Source organism: Amphiura filiformis, chromosome 5 (genome assembly GCF_039555335.1).
Source record: "Amphiura filiformis chromosome 5, Afil_fr2py, whole genome shotgun sequence".
Taxonomy (NCBI): domain Eukaryota; kingdom Metazoa; phylum Echinodermata; class Ophiuroidea; order Amphilepidida; family Amphiuridae; genus Amphiura; species Amphiura filiformis.
Genome location: NC_092632.1, coordinates 77,050,146 through 77,073,696, shown reverse-complemented (window position 1 = coordinate 77,073,696; position 23,551 = coordinate 77,050,146). Strand labels below are relative to the sequence as shown.

Genomic DNA, 23,551 nt, shown 5'->3' with positions numbered 1-23,551 from the left:
GAGCGTTTTATTTAAAAGGCGCCCATGAATGTGTGCCAAAATTGGCCTCCCCACTTGCCAAAAATGGCTTGTCCCCCCGGCTTGCCAAAAACTTCATGCCCTCCTATTTTACCCTCCGACCAGGGCTCATAATTATTGCAAAGCCGCTAAAGTTACAGGACTTTTAAATCAATGTCAACATTTTTTTTTCTTAAAAAATAACTAAAACCAAAAAACCTCCTCCTTCCCAATTCCCTCCTCACTTTCAAAAACGGGAGGACGTGAAACGACTTTTTAATTTTGTGTGGCCTTATACTGCACATGACATGACGTCAGGCATCGCATGTCACATGCTTTTCTGTCATGAAAGTCGGTCAAATTTGATTCATAAATCAGGTGTAAAAATAAAAATATCCTCATTTTGAAAGCAGACAACTCATTTATATAGTTCCAAATTGGTGTCAGGAGTTTTGTGAATTAAAAGACATTTATATAGGCAGTATTTTGTTGATAGCAGCTTGAATAAAAGAATATAATTGATTTGATTGAAGTTGAAGACGAAGACAGAAGTTTTAGAGGCCAAGAAGTTTGTTGACCCATAATCTTCTATATCTACCGTTCAATTAGTGCAATAACTTATACTGTATTCCTACACCAGGTAAGGTTCATAACTTTATAACTCTTATCTAGAAAAATAACTAATAAATTTTCAATTGATTTTTATTGAAAATACTGTCATATTTTGCTTCATATGGTTATTATAGTAATAATTTGACCGCGCTATTATTTAGATCGATCATGAAATAAGCGGTGTATTTTCAATCTTGTAAACCACTGGAGAAGATTTATTATACGTGTATTTTTCTGTCTCTCTAAACAGCTGGACTGGTGAAGCGAGGAGATATATTTTTGAAAATATTTATTTAAACACACAAGCATAGCATAATCAAGATGGCAGAAGGATCAGCACAATGTGTGAAATATCTTCTCTTCTTTTTCAACTTCATCTTTTTCGTAAGTAGACTGTCATTTGAACTGTCAATACAATGTAATGTTGCTTCGTGCTGTGCGGGTGTCACTGTCAGATCTGTAATACCATTTTACATATTCTCATATTCTGCTCCAAGGAAAGGCTTCATCATCACATGCTGATGATGCACATGATCTATAAAATAGTTGTTCACGCGAAACATTTAATCCAGGCAGATGTACTGCAGTTTACTACTGGTTGTATGCCAGCGCAGTTTTCAAATGACTAACAACCAAATCAATATCATCCGCATGCCATTTTTGGGGGGGACCTTAGCTTTGGGCGTGAGCCCCTGGCCTGAGCCTGGGGTAAAAACAGGAGGAAGCAAAAAAGAACTTAGATTCAAGGGGCGGCAAGAAGAATTATTAAAGAAAACAGGGCGGCAAGAAGAATTTACTACCGTGGAAAAAGGGCGGAAAATTATGGAAAACTAGTAAACCTTTTTGGTCGCCAACAGGCACAGGGGGCCACAGCTTATTATTTTTGTTGTTGAAAAAAACGTTTTTTGCGTACCGGTACTGCATCATTCATGTCTGGAATTTCTCAAATTGAATCACTGAAAACTTAAGTGTCGATATAATAACAGCAAAATGTTTAGGTTTGAAATGAAATGATTAGTTTCCTGTCACCTGCCTGCATCACCTTTTCAATTTTACCAAAACTTTCATTATTTTCATTAAAAAAAAGTCAATTATCTGAAAATTGAAATGGAAATAAGCAAAATTTAAACTCTCAAAATGTCTGACATCCCCTGCTAATAATAATCAGCAGGTTTTCTTTTAATAGTTGTACAAATGTACTAGGAGTAGAGGATGGTAAATAATGGAAATTTGAGGATTACCTTGATGCTCATCATGTTTCTAGTGATTACAAAAATTGCAAATTTCTTTTCATTTTAATAAAAACAATTCAAATCAATCTGTTGCAAAATATCTGTAATGATGATCTAAGCATTAATACCCATTTTGAGATGATCTTTCATCAACAATATACATGTAGGGCTTGTAGGCCCTATTATATAGGTAAATGAGAGTTTTGAAAATAATGAAACTTTCCAAAATAATAAATAATGAAATCATGACCTCATATTTCACTGAAAAAAATGTTGACGGGAAACTAATAATTTCATTTCATTAGCTTTTATGGTTTGGCAGTAACAATGATAATAACATTAGTACTGTATACACACAAATTCAGACCACATTTTGAGCACTATACCGTAGCCTACCTCAAAGGTAGACTGATAAATAGACTGAATATACACTAAGCATTGGTCAGGGTGCATTTTTCACATCCATGGGTGGTTCTGGAATAAAAACCAAATGGGTATCATTATGGGCTCTAGTCTTATATTCAGTGAAAAGAGCAATTTTCCACTTAACAGTGAATTGCTAACAAACAATGAGCATGCCATGGATTTCAATGGTGTTTATGTTAAATACTATAATAGCGGTGGCTCAGTGGTTCGACCTTGGACTCATAATCTGAGAGCTTGCTTTCGATGTGTGTGGGTTCGAGTCCCACTGAGTCCCACCACCGTGTTAAGCCCCCTTTGGCAAGGTGCTTTGCCTCGCTTGCCTCACTCCACCCAGGTGCAATGGGAAGCTGTTAGGGGTAGTCACAGTCGTTGTACTTTGAGGTGGTACATGTTTACTGCATAAAGCGCTATATTATATTATATTTATTATTTATTTAGAAATATTATTTATTTATTTATTTTTACATATAGTTGTGCAACAATCAATATTAAAGAATAGTTAGTGGTACTGGTCTCCAGAAAAAAATCCATAACAAAACATTTGGGCTGGTCAAGAAATTTGAATTCGGGAGCTAAGTAGCAGTCCAAAAATGTGTCTATAATTGTGTCCAAAATTTGGTCTAGTATCCCTTATTCATAAATCTCCAATACTAGATGTTTTGCTGAATTCTAGATGTTCAACATTTCTAGACGTGCTGAATTCTAGACGTTCAACATGGCAATGGTACGTGTAGGAGCATTAATAATAATTATTTTGAAATTTTTACAAGCCGTGTTTCAACTAACCTTACCTATGTTTCAACTTACCCCAGGGGTGGGGTTAGTTGAAACTACCCCTTTCAAATTGGATTATATGAATAATCATAAGCAGGTCCAATAAGTTTAAGGCTGTATTTGTAGCATGTATGTATATGTTTATATACTGATATGGTTAGTGTTTCTTGAAAGTAATCGGTTGCATTAAAAAGACGATTTTGTGAAAAAATTTTCAACTAACCCCCATCTCCCCTACATGTACAAACACTGCACATGGCAGAGGTGTGGCCTACATGCTCTCAATACAAATTCTGTGACAAACTAAATGATTAATAACTGATTTTCGGAAAGGGACCCCCACTTAAACCACTCTCTCAACTAGTCTTAGGCACCAAAGGTATGAACAAACAACTTCAGAAAAAGTGCTAATCCAGGACATTTCCCAGGAAGATGAGCCTAATTTCTACCCAAAAAATCAATATACATGTAAGCCAATTTTTGTCCCACCTAATACATGTACCAAAATTTATCTTTATTCAGTGGTGTACATGTAGCGTCATAAGGGCACGGGGGGCATGTGCCCCCCAATCGATCTCAATTTGTTTTAAATCCCATAGGAAAATGGCCAAAAACGCTTGTGCCCCCCCATCAGACCGCCCCCCCAATATGATGACCCATGCTACGCCACTGTCTTTATTCCATTATTTGCAATAAAGAATATTTTATGATTAAGCTTACTAGCTGAGTGTGGTTGTGGAATTTCAATATCATGTGACTGGATGACTCATGTGACTGATGAACTTTGTGTTATAAAGTGAAAGTTGTTTCCCCTTTAAAACATTTGCCAACACAGATAGTTTTATACACTGTATTTCAGGACTAGGCATTTGCTCATTATTCATTGGTCATACTGTTAGTGGTATGTATGTAAGCTGATGCAATTCAGCTATGATTTTCTTTCAAGACCCAACTGTACAATATGCAGTCATGTATAAGATATAACAGAAATTTAAAATGTAAGTTTCCAAACTCCTGCTGGGATCACAATTATATCTTTTATTAGGGTTGAACTTGAAACTATATAATTTTGACTTTATTTTATTCTAGGATCAGAAAGAGCTTGCACCATTTCAGTATATCATAATGATGAAATGGCGCAAACCCTCGCAGAACAACATATTTTCATGTTTGAGTAACTGTTAAAGCCGCTGAAAAATAATCGGATCCGAAATTCAGTTAACCACTACCCATAAAATTGCTGCAATCTGTTGATAAATGACTTGAACTGGAAGTCATAAGTTTCGGTTTAACTTAAGAATTCATTAATATGTTAACCTAGCTTTCAGTTCCAAGATTTCAAGCAAATCTACCATTGGCTCAGTCCATGTCAAAACAGATTGAGTGTACACCCACCCTCTTGGATTTTGCTCTCCTTTGGCTCAGGGGTACCTTTCATGGATCCCTAGGTGAGGTCACAAGAAAAAAAATCAAATTCCATTTCGTTTGCGAATGGCGGGCAATCAAAGTTTGGCGACCTCGACCAAAATTGGGAATTTAAGGGGTCCAAATGACAAAGTGCTCTCTTTGAGTGGCCCTTTCTTCTTAATTGAATCAGCTGTGATCCTCCTTTTGAATGTGGTCACTCACTGGCTGTGTCTGAAATACCTAATGCCAAAAAGATAGATTTCGAATTTCGTTGGGATTTCAGAGGGGGTCAAAATCAGCACTTCGTACTGTTCAATCAAATTATCTTGATTTTGAAGGACCCATGATAATGTCACAGTGCACTTATAGGTCCTAATTATGTTCAGAATGGATTAACCATATGCCAATGTCTATGAGCAATTCAAAAAAAGAGAAATTTCTAGACCCCTACAGAATTTTAGGCCACCCCTAAAGTGGTTCAGCCACAAATGGCGCTTAAAATCGGCAAATGTTGACCCCTAATAACTTTAGGTGTACACCAGATATGAATTTCTAGTCTTTTGCATCTGAAAGAATGTAGTTTAATGTTACTAGGAACATAAGATTTGTTTTGTATTTTTTGTGTTTTAGTATTAAGTTGACGCTTTCAAAAATAGTCATTTTTGCCTAACATACCATGCATACAGGATACGGTACAAAATGCCAATTTTAGTATGATATTTTTTATATTTTGATCACTTTATAGCCATTTGTATTATTTATCCTGATATTTCAAGTTGCTCTTGAGTCAAGTAATAAGAAAAAACTACTTTCTAATCCTCTGTATGGATTTTTAAGGGGGTCAAAAATGCACTTCCTGGCAACGATGCACATGCAAAGTACAGGTTATGGGGGTCAAATTTTCAGAATGCTCCCAATTATGTCAAGTAATATATCAAATTACTCGTATGGTCATGAGGATTCCAAAATGTATAGTTTGTTATGTGTCAGACCTTTCAGGAAGGCGCTATGACGAAAAAATGTTCATAGGTCAACGACCTTTTGAATTCTGACCATAGTTAACAACGTCTGATTTTGGTAATTTATTATATATGTTTTCTTGCATGAGAAATACAACTAAGCAAATTAATAAACTATACAAGGAACCGATGACCCTCTTTTGCAACATGGCTGCCAAAAGCATCCATATTGTAATAAGGAGGTCATTGGTTCCTTGTACAGTTTTTGGCTCTTAGCGGAGCTAATGGGCCTAAGGAGTCCAGCTCGATGGTAGCCATATTTTACCTCATTTTTCGCAACTTCCGGCGCTGCTTTTTTATACTAAGGCTTTTTTGTGTGTGATATTTAGATATCAAATTGGGTTCTAAGCTTTGCCGAGTTATTTTTCAATCGATTGCACTCCTTTAGAGGTGAATTTGGGGTGAGAAAGTACTTATTTTGAAGTGAGAAAAGTCAAAAGTCGCCACGAGAAACAAGTCATTTCTATCTTTTGCTTGGTTCCCTGTATGCGCTAGAGATTATTTTGGTCTGAGTAATTTAAGTTATTGAGATCATGGCGGGAATTGACGGATTGCACTATTTTTCTTTGGGAAAGTGACCTTTTATCATGAATTTTTGCGGTGATCTCACGTGGCTAGAAACGTGATTGGATGATTCCTTTGTCCAGATTGTTTATTGAGTTCTCGGGAGTTTTGTCACCATGGGACAACACTTCAAAATATTTAGAGACCAGTGGCGTAGTAATTTAGTTAAATTAACGCTAAATAACCAGGGTTGCCAAAAAATTCAGCCCAAATCAAATAATCGAAAAATCGCCCAATTTTTTTTCTTTACCCTTTGTATTCTATGGGGCAGGAAATTGTCCCGGTTAAAATCTTCAAAAGTCGCCCAATTGGGTTACCAAATCGCGGGTTTGACAACCCTGAAAACAACGTCTCGCCAGAGACGGTCACAGCTGGCATTGTTTGTCGTGACACGCTTTCTACCAGCGTGGGGTTGGGAATTCTGAAAATCTGTAAAAAGGGTGGGGATTAAAATTTTGTGGAATAAATGGGGGGTTTCTAAAAAGCGTGGGAGCAATATATAAAGCGTGTGGGTAACGCTACCAATTGAAAAAATATATATAATAAAGTAATTTGATGATCTGTTGAAAAACATTCATATTTTCTTCATAAATCTCGAAAGAAAATCTCGGAAATTAATTTGCTGCTATTTTCAATTCGTACGACGTCACCCATATAGTAGAATCGACGCGCCGTGAATTTTATGAATGAATCAGGAATGAATATAGTTTTCAGTCTCTACACCAGCCGCTTTGGTCCGCTCGCTCCACACTAGAAGTGAAGGGACCGGAACCACAGCGGCTGTGTAGAGAGTGATGAGCATGACGTAATGCAATTAATTCAGGATGTCAGCCCTCTACCATTCGCACATGTGTTCACAATAAACAATTCTAATGGCGAAAGTCGTAGTTTTTGGAAAGATTAAATTGCAGTGATTCAGTTGTGCAAATAATGTCGCAAATGTTTCAGATGAAGAAGAAAATCATGAGTATTTGTTAGATGAGGATAAATTCTGCATCAATTCGGATTCTGAAATGGATCAATGGTGCAGATATTGATAAAATGGACCCGGAAGTGACTGTTCAGTCTTCCGAATTTGATTTTAATGTTGTAAATGTAAGCATAAGCTTTGGATACAAACACTGCAAAAGAGTGAGGGTTTGATTTTTGTCTCGTCTGAACTATGTTTATATCTGGTCTCATGTACCGATACCTCGTTCAGGATGGGCCTTAGTAATCACTATTTCTGTCTGTCCGTGTGTGTGTTGGGGAGGTGGTGTGTGTCCGTCCGGAGCTGTATCTGGGGAACCGTAAGACCTGCGGGGGCGTTACTTGGTGGGAGGAAGCATATCCAAGTTTGCTCCGTAACCGTATGTTTTCGGTGAATGCTAAAATCAGCATAAATTGATAGCAAGATCTGAAGATCCGTTGGGCGCATGGTAACGAAACCTGGTGGCAGGAACGATCAGGGGTATAGCGCTAGGTTGCTTTTTGGGGTCCCGGACCCACCAAAATAGAGTTCGGACCACCTATTTTTACATTTTCTGCAAGTTCAGGGGTCCCTGCAGATCCCCAGTTTTTTCAATCTCGCGCTATTGCAGGCATATTTATGCTGCATTTGTACAAATCGGACTCGCCAAACTCTACCTCCGGACCCCCTACTTTTTAATTTTCTGCAAGTTCGGGGTCCCTGCGTACACTGGAGTGTTTAGTTCTAGCGCTACCCCTGGGAACGATACACACCTGCTGATCACCTGGTTAGTTTTTTGGCAAAGATTATGCGCATTTAGTTGTTAATTTGCATAATTTATGCGGAACACTTCTATAAATATGGTTGGAAATCTGAAGAAATCCGCCTTGTGGAGCTGTATATGGGGATCCATAAGAACCCTTAGCGATATGATGATGTAACTTGATAGGGGTAGCATGACTAGAGGGTCTCGACCTGATTCGATTTTGAGCACAAAGTATGGTTATGAAATACTTAATTTGCATAATTTGTGCATTACAGGCTAAAACCTATTTTCTCAGAGACTGGGGTCACACATTCTTCAAACTTGGTGGGTGGGTGCATCTTGACCCCAGACAAAACAAGTGTGTATTGTTTCGGGGTTAAGGTCACCCGAGGTCATCCAGGGGTCATCTGAGGTCAAATTACTAAAACTGTCGTATGGGCATGAAACTTGGTGGGTACAGTCAACATTTAGAGTCACATTTTTGGAAGGTCATTTCAGGGTCAACCAAGGTCATCCAGGGGTCATCTGAGGTCAAATTACTAAAACTGTCGTATGGGCATGAAACTTGGTGGGTACAGTCAACATTAAGAGGCAAATTTTCGGAAGGTCATTTCAGGGTCATCCGAGGTCACCAAAGGGTCACCTGAGGTCAAATCACTAAAAACTTGTATATGGGCATGAAACTTGGTGGGTACAGTCAACATTTAGAGTCAAATTTTCAGAAGGTCATTTCAGGGTCATTCAAGGTCACCCATGGGTCATCTGAAGTCAAATTGCTAAAAACTGTCATATTGCCATGAAACTTGTTGGGTACAGTCAACATTTAGAGTCAAATTTATGGAAGGTCATCCAAGGTCACCCAGGGGTTATCTGAGGTCAAATTACTAAAAACTGTCATATGGCCATGAAACTTGGTAGGTACAGTCAACATTTAGAGTTAAATTTTCGGATGCTCATTTCGAGGTCACCCAGGGGTCATCTGAGGTCAAATTACTAAAAACTGTCATATGGGCATGAAACTTAGTGGGTACAGTCAACATTTGGAGTCAAATTTTTGGAAGGTCATTTCAGGTTATCCGGGGGTCAACCAGGGGTTATCTGAGGTCAAATTACTAAAAACTGTCGTATGGACATGAAACTGGGTACAGTCAACATTTGGAGCCAAATTTTGTGGGGTAGCAATACCGTAGCATGTTCCTCAAACTTGGTGGGTGCAAGAACAATTAAGTTTGTATTGGTTAGTGGGTCAAGGTCAACTGAGGTCATCCAGGGGTCATCTGAGGTCAAATGAGCAAAACTGTCGTATGGGCATGAAACTTGGTGGGTACAGTCAACATTTGGGGTCAAATTTTTGGAAGGTCATTTCGGGGTCATCTGGTGTCACCTAGGGGTCAGCTACCAACCTGTTGCGCATTCGACTTCAAGAACAATCGCTTTCCCACCAAAGAAGCGTAGAGCCACAGTACCATTGGTGCTCTTGTTTAAGTTGTGTAGTTGTATTTCTCATGCAAGAAAACATAATTAGACACCAAAATCACCAAAATCGGACGTTGTTAACTATGTAATAACAGGATAAATAAGACAATTTGCTAAAAAGTGATCAAAAATAGAAAAAAAAGGGTATGTTAAAATTGACATTTTGTACCCATAACCTGTACATTATTAGTCAAAAATTGGGATTTTTGGCACCATCAACTTAGTATCAAAACACAAAAAATACAAAACAAATCTTATGTTCCTAGTAACATTCGACTACATTCTTTCAGATGCAAAAGACTAGAAATTCATATCTGGTGTACACCTAAAGTTATTAGGTGTCAAAATTTGCCGATTTTAAGCGCCATTTGTGGCTGAACCACTTTAGGGGGCCTAAAATTCTGTAGGGGGTCTAGAAATTTCTCTTTTTTTGAATTGCTCATAGACATTGGCACATGGTTAATCCATTCTGAACATAATTAGGACCTATTTATAAGTGCCCTGTGACATTATCATGGGTCCTTCAAAATCACAGATAATTTGATTGAACAGTACGAAGTGCTGATTTTGACCCCCTGAAATCCCAACGAAATTCAAATCAATCTTTTTTGGCATTAGGCATTTCAGACACAGCCAGTGAGTGACCACATTCAAAAGAGGGTCACAACTGATTTAATTAAGAAGAAAATGCCTCTCAAAGAGAGCGCTTTGTCATTTGGACACCTTAAATTCCCAATTTTGGTCAAGGTCGCCAAACTTAGATGGCCCGCCATTCGAAACGAAATTGAATTTGAATTTTTTCTTGTGACCTCACCTAGGGGTCCATGAAAGGTACCCCGAGCCAAAGGAGAGCAAAATCCAAGAGGGTGGGTGTACACTCAGTATGTTTTGACATGGACTGACCCCATTGCCATGTACATAAATAACAGTAATTCTAGACGAATGGAACTAGATTTTGTTACCAAAAGGTTCAATTGTATAATTTGGTTTCATTGTTGTCAGAAAGACTGAGTGTGTGTAATCAAGGGAAGAAGTTGACCTGTGACTGAGCTATGGTGTTGGCACTTGGCACGGTGCACTTACTTCCCAGGGTAACTTATCGGAAAAACAAATTGAACATGCACATATGTTCAGTATCAATATTGCATACTAATCCTATGTATAATATACAATGTAGGCCTACATTTTTGTAGCAATCTGAATTACCAATTTGTGGACCAAACTGATTTACAGTATTTTACACCCATGCAAAAGTGCATGAATTTTATTACAGGACATACATGTACATCTATCATCACTGTAGTTCATTTGGGAGACACCTAAAATGTACTCATTATGCAAACATGTACACATGCATGCACGTTAGGTGTAGTCTAATTTTTTCATGTTTATTTTTATCTTAAATCCCGGGCTTAAATCAAAGCCTACCATATTTAAAACAATATTTGTGGTTACAAATTTTCAGTTGTATTGCTCTAGCGGTTTTGATATTGAGAAGCAAACACAACAATGGCAGCTAATGGCCCATAGGATCAGGGTTGTAGCTACAGTGTGTGGTGGTGGACGGCAGAGCAGAGAAGGGGTGTCTTTAGGGTGTCCAATATGGTTAAAAATATCTTCTTCTATAAAATCAGGGTGTCCACTTCCTATTCACTCCATTATAAAAATCAGAATTTTAGGGTGTCCAAATAGAAAACGGGGCGTCCAAATGACACCTGGACACCCCTCTGGCTAATGCCTTGCCCACCACTCAGTTTTTGAGCCCACCACTCAGCTGCAATTTTAGCATTGGAGCCCACCACTCATGAGTCCATAATTGCACAATTGTTGAAAAATTTTGATACCGTAACAAATTGCTAAATATGCAAGATTTTCATCTAAATGCTACATGTACCTCCCCCATTTGTCTCCAAAACTGAGATGGTATCGGAAGAAAGCGCATTATTTTTTTGTTCTCATACCCCAGTAAAATTGAATGCCTGATAAAGGTGGTGAGAACAAAAAATGTAGTGAATTGTAACTATTGTCTGTCCAATTAACTTAGACACCCAGTTTTTGTTACTTATTTGAAAAAATATCCACTTTTAAAGAAAGTCATGAAAGAAAAGTGTTAACATTCGCTGAGACATAACGGGATTTTTGTGTTTCCAAAGCATTGAGTGAGAGTTTACCAGAAATTCTATTGAAATTGGAAGGTTTTTCTCAACACTTTAAAAATGATCCGGTAGAAGTTGGGTACCATTATTTTGGAAGGTCTCATTATACAGATTTGTAGGTATGGTGATTTTGGATAGTGAATGGATGAATAGTAAATTAATTATACTCCTCACCAAAAACATTTTATAAAAATGAAAAATATAATTCAGTTCATAAAATGCAGACAGTGTTTCTAATTTGCATATTTATTCTTAGTGTATTAACTATAAGTGATCCCAGCTGTCCCTCAACCAATTACAACAATTCGTTGCGGTATTTGAATCTTCTTCTGTGCATGCTTTTGGCTTGGCCCAATTCTAAGAAAATACCAATTGTATGCACTATAAATGTTCTGATGTTATTGGTGAGGAGTATAATTCACAATACACTCCAGCCGCATAGTAACTTGCTCTATCATTTGCTCTATCATTTGCACCAACTGTGACATCTTTTGAGTTATAGAGGTTGTGCATGGAATTATTGATTGGCTCCAAACAAAGGATTTGAACCGGTGTCCTTCACCGAAATCATGGCACAGTGCAGTCCATTCAATCAAATATTGTCATCAACCTGTTTGATCGTAGTGTATTTGTTATGTGTGTGAGACGACCTCTCGCGGTAGATTGCAAACATGCTTTTGTTGAATGCATTTGAGTAGACCGCCATTATTGTGAATTAGTAAAAGGATCAAAGAAAAAAGGGTGGAATCACTGATCAATATGCATGATTACAATGTTCAAACACCCCTTACTGTAAATAGATTATCCCATCAAAAGTTTCAAGTCATTAGGAATATTCGGCTGGACCCAGATATCTTGCTGTAAATCGGTCAAAATTGAATAAAAGTAGACAAGGAAGAATATTTTTCATCGCTTTACTAATAATTTCTGTTAGGTCTGACCGTGTTTAGCAACTTTTCTTTCATGACTTTTTTTCCAAAGTGAAAACTTTTGAAATATATCCTAAAAACCGGGTGTCTAAGTTATTTGGACAGACAATAGAACCAGAAACATGTATGTACTACCAGGGATCCCTGGTACTATCCTATGCAGGGTTATAGCTATAGAATATTTTTAGGGCTGTGATCCTGTCATTTGGGTCACATGCCTTAATACTTAAATACCATACATCCATATGTACACCCCTGCACAATATATATATATTTTGTGACACACAATACATACTTGTATGTACAGGTACATGTATGTCTAGAACCATATCATACCAGGACATGCACGTCCTTGGTTACTGGGTTTCCTTTGTTATCATGCTATTAATATCAGGTGTGTGTCTTCATTCACAGGTCTTTCTTTTTTAAAAGCACACAACCCTCACACACACCAACAAGCATTCCAATTTAATTTCAACTTGTTCATTCTCTCAGGCTACATGTAGTAGTAGATTTATTAATTACATGTCAGGATTATTTTTGTATGTGTCTGGTGCTTGTGAACTTGTTTTACCTGCAATTCTGCCATCCATATTTCTGAAGATGTGATTTATTATCTTATACCTTTCCCTTTTCATCTTGCACTCTCTGTCAAAATTAGCTTTAAAAAGGAACAGTCTGTCACCCTCACCAAGAGTCATCATATGACCAAGACCTGATTTTATTATCTGGAATATCCTATTGATCACTGTTGAAGAGAATTTTGGAACTAATATGACTGAAATGCAGCTTTTGCAGATCTTTGTTTGAAACAAAGTCATGTTATATCTTGAAAGCTCCCGTCTTACCAGGGTTAGCGATGCCTGGTTAAAGCAGTGGGTCCAGTGGAATCTATTTGGATGCCTTAAGGGGGTACTACACCCCTGGCCAATTTTATATCTATTTTTGCAAAAATAGGCACAAAATTGGGCAGGGGTGTAGTACCCCCTTAACCCCTCCCCTTTAGTCTGAAAACAAGGAGTCCAAACCTGACAAACAATGGGTATAAAGCTTTTAAAAAATTAAAAAATAAAGTGAAAAAATAATAAAATGCAGCCCACCATCCACAGGGTGATGATGGTTAACTTACTGATAATGAAAACATGTGTACACATCCCTGGTACAAAATAGTCAATAACCACTGAATTTTATGGCTTGTTCAATGTTCATATTCAGTAGAAATACAATATAAATCTCATGTTTTGTTCTGTTTTTCCTCTACAGCTGTGTGGTCTGGGTATTATCATTGGTGGAGCCCTAGTCTTCACCATCTACAATGACTATGTTGACTTCACAGGTGACAGCGGCAATGTGGTACCTATCATCCTCATCATTGTTGGCTCTTTCATCTTTGTCACAGGATTCCTGGGATGCTGCGGTGCTATCAAGGAAAACTACACCATGATGGCAATGGTAAGACAGATATGTGTGTGTACTTTTATGCCATGTAACACTGCAAGTCAAATGTGTGGGGGAAGGGTGTAGAAGGTTAGGGGTGGAGTTTCCCACTATTTGTTTTTTCAAACTTTTTTTTCATATTTTTTCCATTTTTTTCCCTGAAATTAAAAGAACAAAATTTTTTTTAAATTATCACATATATCCATTGCCAAAGTTCATTATATGAGCAGGTAGTTGCGGAAGCAGGTGAGACTCGTGGTTCGAGAACTGCTCCATGTACACTTTTTTGCTGCCTTTGCGAATATTAAATTTTAAAAATATCCAAGGGCAACCAAAATTCTCTACAGATCACTCAATTGTAGTCTGTGGGACTGTGTGACTTCAAGTTCAACATTTGACTTTGTAATAAAAAAAAAAATGAATCCTGGAAATGACTTAATTTAGGTGAACCAAGACTCACTTACTGTCCTTAATTAAGTGGATCTTAGTAGTACTGTTCTTGTCACCTGTTGTGTATTATGTACTTGATTAACACATATATATTGAATGTTAGAGGCTGCCCCCCCCCGACATTCCAGGCACTGCACTTTATAAAAGCCTTGATTCAAAGCACAATTCAAGTGCATACTCTTATTACACTAATATGTGCAAGTTGTTTACAAACACTCTGCTTGATTTCACTGGCACCATTTGTTTTCACCGGCAAGCCCCCCCCCCCCACTTTCACATGTACTTGACACAAAATGATGTCAAAGAAAATCCTGCCAAACATGAGGCTTCTATCATCCATATACATTGCATTAAGTCCGTATTTCCTTTTATGTTTTCAGTTTGCAGGGATTATGGTTGTCTTGCTCCTGGTTGAAGTTGGTGTTGGTATTGCCGGCTATGTGCTCAGAGATGAACTTAGTGATACCATTGAGGAGAACATGTTTAAATTGATGCCAGAATACATTAGTGCAAATGCAACCAAGAATCTCTTTGATAACATGCACGAAGATGTGAGTATACATGTAACTTGACACGTGACACGATCAAGGGAAATGAGTCGGATGTCAGTAATATTGATTTTGAGATATTGGCAAAGAAAGTCTTTAAAATCTTCTGTTTTATATTGTTTTCAGTGACTGGTCAATTGATGTAACTTCGCAAAAGAAAAATCGTATCAAGACAGGGTTTTCAGTTTCTGAATGTCCTCTTTAGAAAAATATGTAAAACTCATTTTCGACCAGGGTCGACAAAAACTCGACATGTGACTCTTTCCCCTTGATCATGTCACATATTAGTAAACAATGGTAGGAAAAATTTGGCAAAAATTGATCCTTATCTCCATTACTTTTCAGCTTTATTTGGTGTTTGTTGATTTCTTCAAACTTTTATTTCATTGAAATTACAAGCATGAAAATTGTCATTGTTTTAGCTGATTTCAGCGTTGTTTTGTTATTGTCTTCGGTGTTATTCAGTCTATTACCTAAATCAAATTAACAGAAAATGGTAAAAAAACATTGTTTTCAAGTGTGTTTTTTTTTCCCAAGACCAGTTTTCATGCTTGAAAATAATTCATCATTGATTTTGAGAAACTTCTCTACAGATGTTTGAATAGGTTTTGTACATAGACTTTGATGTGTGCCACTGAGTCCTGACACAGAAAAAGTGCAAACTTTTGTGTGCTCATGGATTTGGTGTGGACGACTTATTAATTTTGCCCAGGAAATTTTGGCGATAATATGCCACTAAACTACCACTGGTATTGGATTTATTGTGTACATGTATGTATGTCATGGTTTAGCCCATTAAAAGTATCATCAGATGGAAGAATTCCAACCTACAGCAAAGAATATGTCCCTCTGGTTTTCACAGAAAATCCTTAGACATGGGTCCATATTTTGAAAAATTTGGACCCAGAAATGTTGGCGATAATATGCCACTAAACTACCACTGGTATTGGATTTATTGTGTACATGTAGGCCTATGTATGTTATGGTTTAGCCCATTAAAAGTATCATCAGATGGAAGAATTCCAACCTACAGCAAAGAATATGTCCCTCTGGTTTTCACAGAAAATCCTTAGACATGGGTCCATATTTTGAAAAATTTCCCCCAAAATGGCAGAAGTGGGGTAGGTTTTTACAAAACAAATCCTTAGATAATTTAATGGATCCCCTGTTTAGAATAAAATTAACCAATTTGGTTTGTTTAGTAAAAATAACTTCAGAAATATGGGGTACAGTTTTGAAGCTTGGGTGACAAAGTCCTGTCAGAGCTTACTTGCAAGTACCTTGCCCCCTCCCCAAACCCCAGGAGTATGTCACATGCTACTACTTTTAAGTTACTTAGCTCAGGATTATTATAACTGTGTGTATTTTTTTCTTCTTTTTAATTCGTAACTGTCATGTAGCTTAAATGCTGCGGAACACATAACTACACTGATTGGTTCGCAACAGGCTCCTATGTTGATGCTGTATGTCCAGACACAGCATCATGCGTACCAGAATCTTGCTGTAAGGATAAGACGTCTTGTAACTATATGATTGTACCATCGAATCCCACTGATATTTACACAAAGGTAAGCAAATCATTGCCAGGCACCAATAATTGAAGGGATAAAGAAGTTGCAATTTTTTTTTGGAAAATTAACAGAATGATTGGAATAAGTGGGATCAGTTTATGGGGTGAACAAATTTGGCAGTGCAGAGGTCAATTTTCTCTTGTGTATAGTTTACTCAACCAGGAAAAGTGATTATTTTGTTACTAAAATTTTACATGCAGCTTAATATTAATATAGTGTTAGGATATTAGGATAAAGTCAGTATTAAAAAAGGTTTTAAAAATGAGTAAATAGTTGTACAAAAAAAACAACGAAGAAGTTTGACAAAGATCTATGATTCAAGTGTGACCAAAGGTCCCGTTTCTTCAATAGGTCGTAAGTTGCAAAGCAAATGGTAAGTTATGGTGCATCTTCACCAGGCCAAGAAATCTGTGGCAGTGCAGGCGAATCCATTGATTCGTGCAAATCTACCTCCAGCTCCCACTGCACAATGATTGAAGAAAATACTGCCCTCATACAGTCTGATTTAGTCATCCAAGATGGCAGCTTTGGCAACCGAAAGATCGGCACACAACCGATGGCTGTTTTTGCTGTTAAAAGGCACGCTCAAATCAGTATTATTGTACAAATTGTTAATGTTTTAAAGTAAATTATACCATAATTCTCCAGTTTGGGGGTTCAGTTGTTTAAAAAATGAAGTATAATTAATAGTCAATTTAACCGGGAGTCAAACTTATTACATATTATTGTCATTTTGTAAACTGCCAATGCATTACATGAATCCATATGGATTCGCCTGGTTGATGTTTTACGAGAATCTTTGCATGAATCGATTCGCGGATTCACGTCGGCTTTCTGAGCCTGCTTCACCAACATGAAACAAGGGCTACGTTAAAAAGATATACAGCAGGAACCCATCAACAAGTTATACGAGCAAAGAGTACTCTGAACTTTGATAACATAGTATTCGAAAGGGTCTATAAGTCACCATGACTTTTCAATCAACTGTTTAGGAAATAAAATGCGACACAAGATGACATATTTTATATAAGGTTTCTTGACTAATTTTTTATTGTAATCTCATTTGCCTTGCAGGGATGTAATGAAAAATTGTCAGACCTCATTACAGACAATATCGCTATCATTGCAGCCATAGCAATAGTCATAGCAGTCATTGAGGTAAGTCATATGTCGGATGTAGATTTTGGATGTAAACCTGTGTCAAAATGGGCTAATTCATATCGTCAGCAGAGTGCAACACTATCGTAAGTGCAGTAGAATGTAATAGCTGCCTTTTGTAAAACACCTAATTGTTCACAGCACAATCCCCATCATGCTCATTGTAAAGTGTTCGATGTTCTGTATACTTTATGGCCACTAAGCTAACCCCAAGATATCACCTTAAATGTCCATGTAGTTCGGTGTTTTTTTTAGCGTTATTGGTTAAAAGTAAGTATATTTATTGAAATGTTGCAAATGGCAGCTATTGCATTCTACTGCACTTACGATAGTGTTGCACTCGGCCGACGATGTGTTACTGCACTTTTAATTACAGCAATTAAAAGTAATGAAATAGAAATGGGTTATTCCATTTAAAATCCACTCGTGCGGAAGATTTTGGAAATATCTTCCACAGAGGGATAATGTTTTTCAAATGTAACTGGTCAAGGTTAATCATTTTAAAACCCATACTCCCCCTGTATTATGGCTTTACCTATATTTGACATGATCAAGGGGAATGAGTCACATGTCAACCCTGGTCGAAAATGAGTTTTACACATGTTTCTAAAGAGGACATTTAGAGCTTTTAGAAACTGATAACCTGGCCCCATGTTGATACAACTTTTCTTCGTGAAGTTAAGGCCAAAAAAAAAAAAGGTTCGTCTCAAAGCTTGCAGCAGCGTTTGTAAAATCCCACGATTTGACAAAAAACAAATCGGAAATTTTGTTTATTTCAAAAAAAAAAAAAATTTTATAATTTTTTCCAGAAAAAATCGGCGAAAATCAGACTTTTTCTCAAAAAACATGAAAAAAGTCGGGAATAAAATTTAAAAAAAAAAAAAAAAAAATCGCATTTCGCATTAGTTTTTAAATTTCTAGTGAGCTTTGAGACAAACTTTTTTTTTTTTGGCCTAAGTGAATTTATCAATCGCTGAAAACAATATAAAACAAAAGAACACTTTCTTTGTCAATATCTTAAAATCAATATTATTGACATCCGACTCATTTCCCTTGATCGTGTCACATCGTCCGCAGCTGCTGTGAGTATTTCAAATGGAAGTTATCCAATTGTCTATTGCATACTTCCTCTGTGGAAGACTTGAGTTAAATCTTCCACAGGGTAATGTGGATTTTAAATGGAATAAGCCCAATGTTTTGTGAGTTTGTGCTCTCAATATTCTGGTTCAGAAACGTAGCTGTCTTTGTAGCCCTGAATTATTATTGCATTGTCATTGGTATGCAAACAACACAGTGAGGACAAAACACACCTCGAACGCTTTATTTAAAAAATAATAACATTGTAGAGTGACAACAGAAACATATGAATGGGGCATTGAGCAGTGGTTAAGTGTAACTCGAATAACAAAAGTTCAATTTGTATCATATCATATTGTTGTGTTTGTATTTATATAAGTATAATCATCTTTTGTTTGTATGTAGATTCATCACGATATGTGATAATGCAGGTCACAATTTTATTGAATTAATTATTGTAATGTCATGAGATAACAACTTGGCTTTGGCATTGCCACATACATGTATCCTGATATAAAGTTCATGCTATACAGGCAGGAAGTCCACTAGTCTACTTTCAGATGTACATGTATTTGTTTACTGCGCAAATATAGAAGTAGCAGTTTAGCAGGCATTGTTTGAAAATTGCGTAGCGACATATTTGAATTTGAAGGTCTATGCATTTTGGCACGTACGTATAGTATACAGACAAAATTTTGTCAACAACTTTCTTTGAGAGGCTGGTTTTGTTCAAAAGCTTGCAAAATCATTAATGATAATAGTTTGTTGTATTCTATTTTTTCGGCCGAATCAAAAGAATTGGAAGTATCATATTTCATGCTGGTTCAATAATGTCTTTGTCCCACAAATTGTAAATACCAACATGAAATTCCTCCTACACTCTGCAAGTATAATACATACCAAACAGTGTGTGGCTTGGTGTCTTAATTAAGCAGTGCATTATGTATGTGAAAGTTTAAAGGGTAACAGGTTCAATGCATTACTATGAAGTCATACCTGCATTTGTATCAATTGTTGACTTTGTCTTGAAGGGCTTCACATGTAGATCTGTTCAGGTTATACTACATCAGTTATATTTCCTTACATTGGGGCTAGGAATTGAATTGTTAAGAATAATTTAAGATTCTTTGTAGTAGTCATTCTTTAGGGAAACACACTGCAGTCTTGATAGGATAAACACTGGTTTTTTTTAAGCCAGGCTAAATAGGAAGAGCGAAAAATTATAAACTTTAATAAGAAAGGAGGCCAATTCAAAACACTTAGCCTTTTGATTAAAAAGATTGGAAAATCCAATCTCAGATTTGGTTCGATTATTGTTATGAAAAAAAGTAATTACTAATGCTGTTGTTGGTATTATTAATATTGTTGGTGTTGTTTCACAAATTCAAATTGGAGAAGTAAACATGTATCACCTACATCATGTTCTAGGGTAAATATGTAAACATCTTCCACTACATATTGTTTAATGTCTTCATTTAGACAGACTGTATGCAGCCTGTAACTGTATCAATCTCTTTAGCTGGTCAATGATCTCTCAGTATCCCTTTAAATACATGAGATTTGTATACCTTATGGTTTCATAGAATTATCAAGGAAGTAATTGCAATACATGGAGCACTATAGAATATGAAGTGTTGGTGCTGGTTTTTGTGTACAGTGAAAGTGAAACATGCACATTTATTTGCTTTTCAAAACTATTTGTGCAGCCATTATGCCAAAATTGTTCAGTGAAGTATGTCCAATGCCTGTCTGAGTATATATACATCTACAATAAGGGTGTCCTACAATGTAAACTGTAGCTATGATGCAATATATATGTAACCTTGCCAAGTAAATGCAATATACCTGGCCAAGTAAATAACATCCAATACATGTACAAGCTGTTACCAATGGACTTTGGTCAGCCAACATCTCGTGGTGATGCACATCCCGTGGCGATGATAAGTCTGTAGTGTACAATGTACAGTGTAAATATTGATATATGGTCACTAAACTTTGATGTTTAAGTTCAGAGAAAGATTATTGGACATGGTTAAATTGTTTGTTGTTTTCTTTCTATCCTTTGTGATATTGTGAAATAGCTGCATTATAACTGATATCGTAGAGTTTAGTGTATACAAGGTCTCTGTTAATTTATGATGAGGCCTAAAAAAAATTGTTTGATTGGCGTAACCCGACCTACCCTAAAATTAGGCCCAACACTTTTTTTTTTCAAAAAAGAATAAATAATTTTTAAAAAGTAAATAAAAAATTATATTAAAAAAAAAGAAGAAAAAAGTTCCAAGGCCTTTATCAAATGCAATTTACATTTTTTAAATCCTACCTACCTACCTACCTACCCTAGTTTTTACACCAATCAAAAAAAAAAAAAAAATAGGCCTAAAGGAAGTAGCATTCAAAATGATTTATGTTTGAGCTCAATTCAGATGAATGTATTTTGCCCATCATAATTAATTACATTGCCTTTATGTTGCATACTCAGAGTTAACCTTGAATAAAGTTTTCTAACCCCACTTGACAATATGCTAATGTTGTGTATACATGCAACTATGCATATTGCTTGCCTAATGGATTATCTGGATAGGCCAATATTAAAAAAGAACACATTTTACATATTTGCAATCAAGTAATAATTTTATCATACAGTTTTGCTTCAGAAGTGAGAATTATCAAATAAATATGAAGTAGCATATGTGATGTGATAAAGCAAAATCAGTTGGATGTCGGTAATATTGATTTTGAGATATAACCAAACAAAGGAAGTATTTCCTTTTGATTCCTATTGTTTTGGAAACTCTAGTGCTCAGATCTTTTGAACTGGTTGTGCAAATTCAATGGAGTTTTCTGTAAAACGTAGCTTTGTAAATGCTGTTTAATACAAACCTATAAGAAACTGAAAATTGAATATGTGCGACTTGAGACTGATTTTGCTTGATCACACCACATGTATTAACTACAGTTTTCCTCAAATCAATAGGAACTGGTGAACTTTAATTGAACATTTTCACATATTCTTCCTTTCATCACAACTCGGTAATGATGATCATTTTCAAATAATTTCTCTCTTTTTGTTTGAATGTTTCAGGTCTTTGGCATCGTTTGTGCATGCTGTCTGATCAAATCTATCAAGAGCGGTTATGAAGTGGTGTAAGGCACAGCCATCTCTCCACCCATCTTTCCCAGCCAGTCCACCATAAGAAAAGTACTATCCAGTCATGGAAAAACCAACTATGTTAACCAAGTGGTGGAACATCTTGAATTGGTTAATGGTCACATCTAAACCCAACTTACCTACTAAATCAGGTTTAACATTCTAAATTAAGTGTTTATGCAGGAGATGACAGCTGACATGGTATCTGTGTATGGACTACTTACTAGAAGCAAAAGTTTGTTTTAAACATTACTTCTTTAATTGTACTTTGGATATCAAGCTCTCTCCTCTCTCTGCCCCCCCCCTCTCTCTCTCTCTGGCTCTTTTGGTTGGTAATTTTCAGTACTCTGTGTTGGTGTACTACATGGTTCTGTCTTATTTTGACAAGACATGGCATTGTAGTGTACATATCGTTGGTTTCATGCTGATGGGTTTACAGTACATGCTTCTTGTCACCATTTCAGCTGTCATCTCTTGAGATTAGTCTCATCATTTTGTAACATAAAAGTTTTATACTAAGTGAAACAGAAAAGGTATATATCAAAGGAGAGCTTAAGGCATATTAATATTGTTTTATATGTATGGGCAGTGTTCCACATAGAGCACACAAACTTATGTACATTCACTGAAAACAGCCATAACTTAAAAAAGACAATTTCATGCGCGGTGAAATGAAACGGACAGTAGCAGATTAGCTCAGATTTTCAGAATAAGATTAGTAAGAGATGAGCGAGGACCATGTGTGTGTGCAGATGTCTTGGGTCAAGTGGTGTTTAAGCAGGGATTTCATACATGGCAATATCATAGCTAAGATGAGCAACTGCTCAGCCATTTTTAATGTGAAGAAAATGCCCAATAATTGTGGTTAGATATGAAGACTGGCATGGTGCATAGCAGAGAAAAAAAAAAGATCAGAATACAGTGAAGTACAGTCTTATTTCTTAAATCTGCCCATGATCACAATAATGTTTCTTTATGTAAGACAAGTCCTACCTAGGACCTAACCCTAACCCCAAGGGAGCAATAATGAATGATATAAATTCTTGTCTATTTCCTGACTTAAACATCTGTCAGAGGTCAAAGTGCTGACATGACTAAGAAGTGGATGTGCTTTTACCTTGCACCGTAGCATAGTCTTGTTCACAAGAAAATGTATAAACTATATATAATGTGATATGCCATATACAAAATTACTATTAGACCATGTTGAAATCGGCCGCGCAGCACTATAACATAGTTCGACCAGATGAAGCATAATCATTAAAATAAACATAGGAATTGATAAGAAGAACAGAGATAAACCATAAACAGAGACATAACAAGCACACAATGTATAGTTTGTAATGATGTGCTTGCTAGATGCAAATTGTAGCAGTGCTAGAAAGTTCTCTCAGTAAACCATCTGGTTCCCAGATGGTTCTTACACAACTCTCTCAACTTGTTTGTCAAATGGACTTGTGACACAGTCACTATAAAAAAAAGCAAACCTGACAAATTTCAACTTCTTAGTGGAATATTCTACAACTTTTTTTTCAGCTTATGTAATAATTTTTCAAGTATTGTAAATATTGTGGCACACATAATTTTTTTTGGTTGTAAATGTAGATGTAACATTGGAATGAAAATTAAATGTACAGCAAATGTGCATTTCAATAGTTCAAAAAGGTGCAACAAATCTTAAATAATTATGCAGAAAATATATATTTCATACATACAGCACTTTTATGTCAAAAAAAGCTTTGATGAATAATATTCCAGTACTGCTTATAAATCAAATGGGTTGTTAGATGTTTGTGAAATGTCTGTTTGTATAGTATAAATAGAATTAAATTTATACCAAAAAATATTAACC

The 23,551-nt window shown here is 36.4% G+C and overlaps 1 protein-coding gene across 1 annotated transcript; it reads left to right on the top strand.

The window, feature by feature from the left end:
- Positions 1 to 420: 420 nt before the first annotated feature.
- On the top strand, positions 421 to 22,386 carry LOC140153746 (CD63 antigen-like). The gene is made up of 7 exons (XM_072176578.1): positions 421 to 637; positions 860 to 993; positions 13,571 to 13,759; positions 14,575 to 14,745; positions 16,143 to 16,310; positions 17,388 to 17,471; positions 21,634 to 22,386. Exons 2-7 carry the CDS (start codon positions 931 to 933, stop codon positions 21,697 to 21,699), a joined length of 741 nt encoding a protein of 246 aa, XP_072032679.1. The 5' UTR covers positions 421 to 637; positions 860 to 930; the 3' UTR covers positions 21,700 to 22,386.
- Positions 22,387 to 23,551: the final 1,165 nt, after the last annotated feature.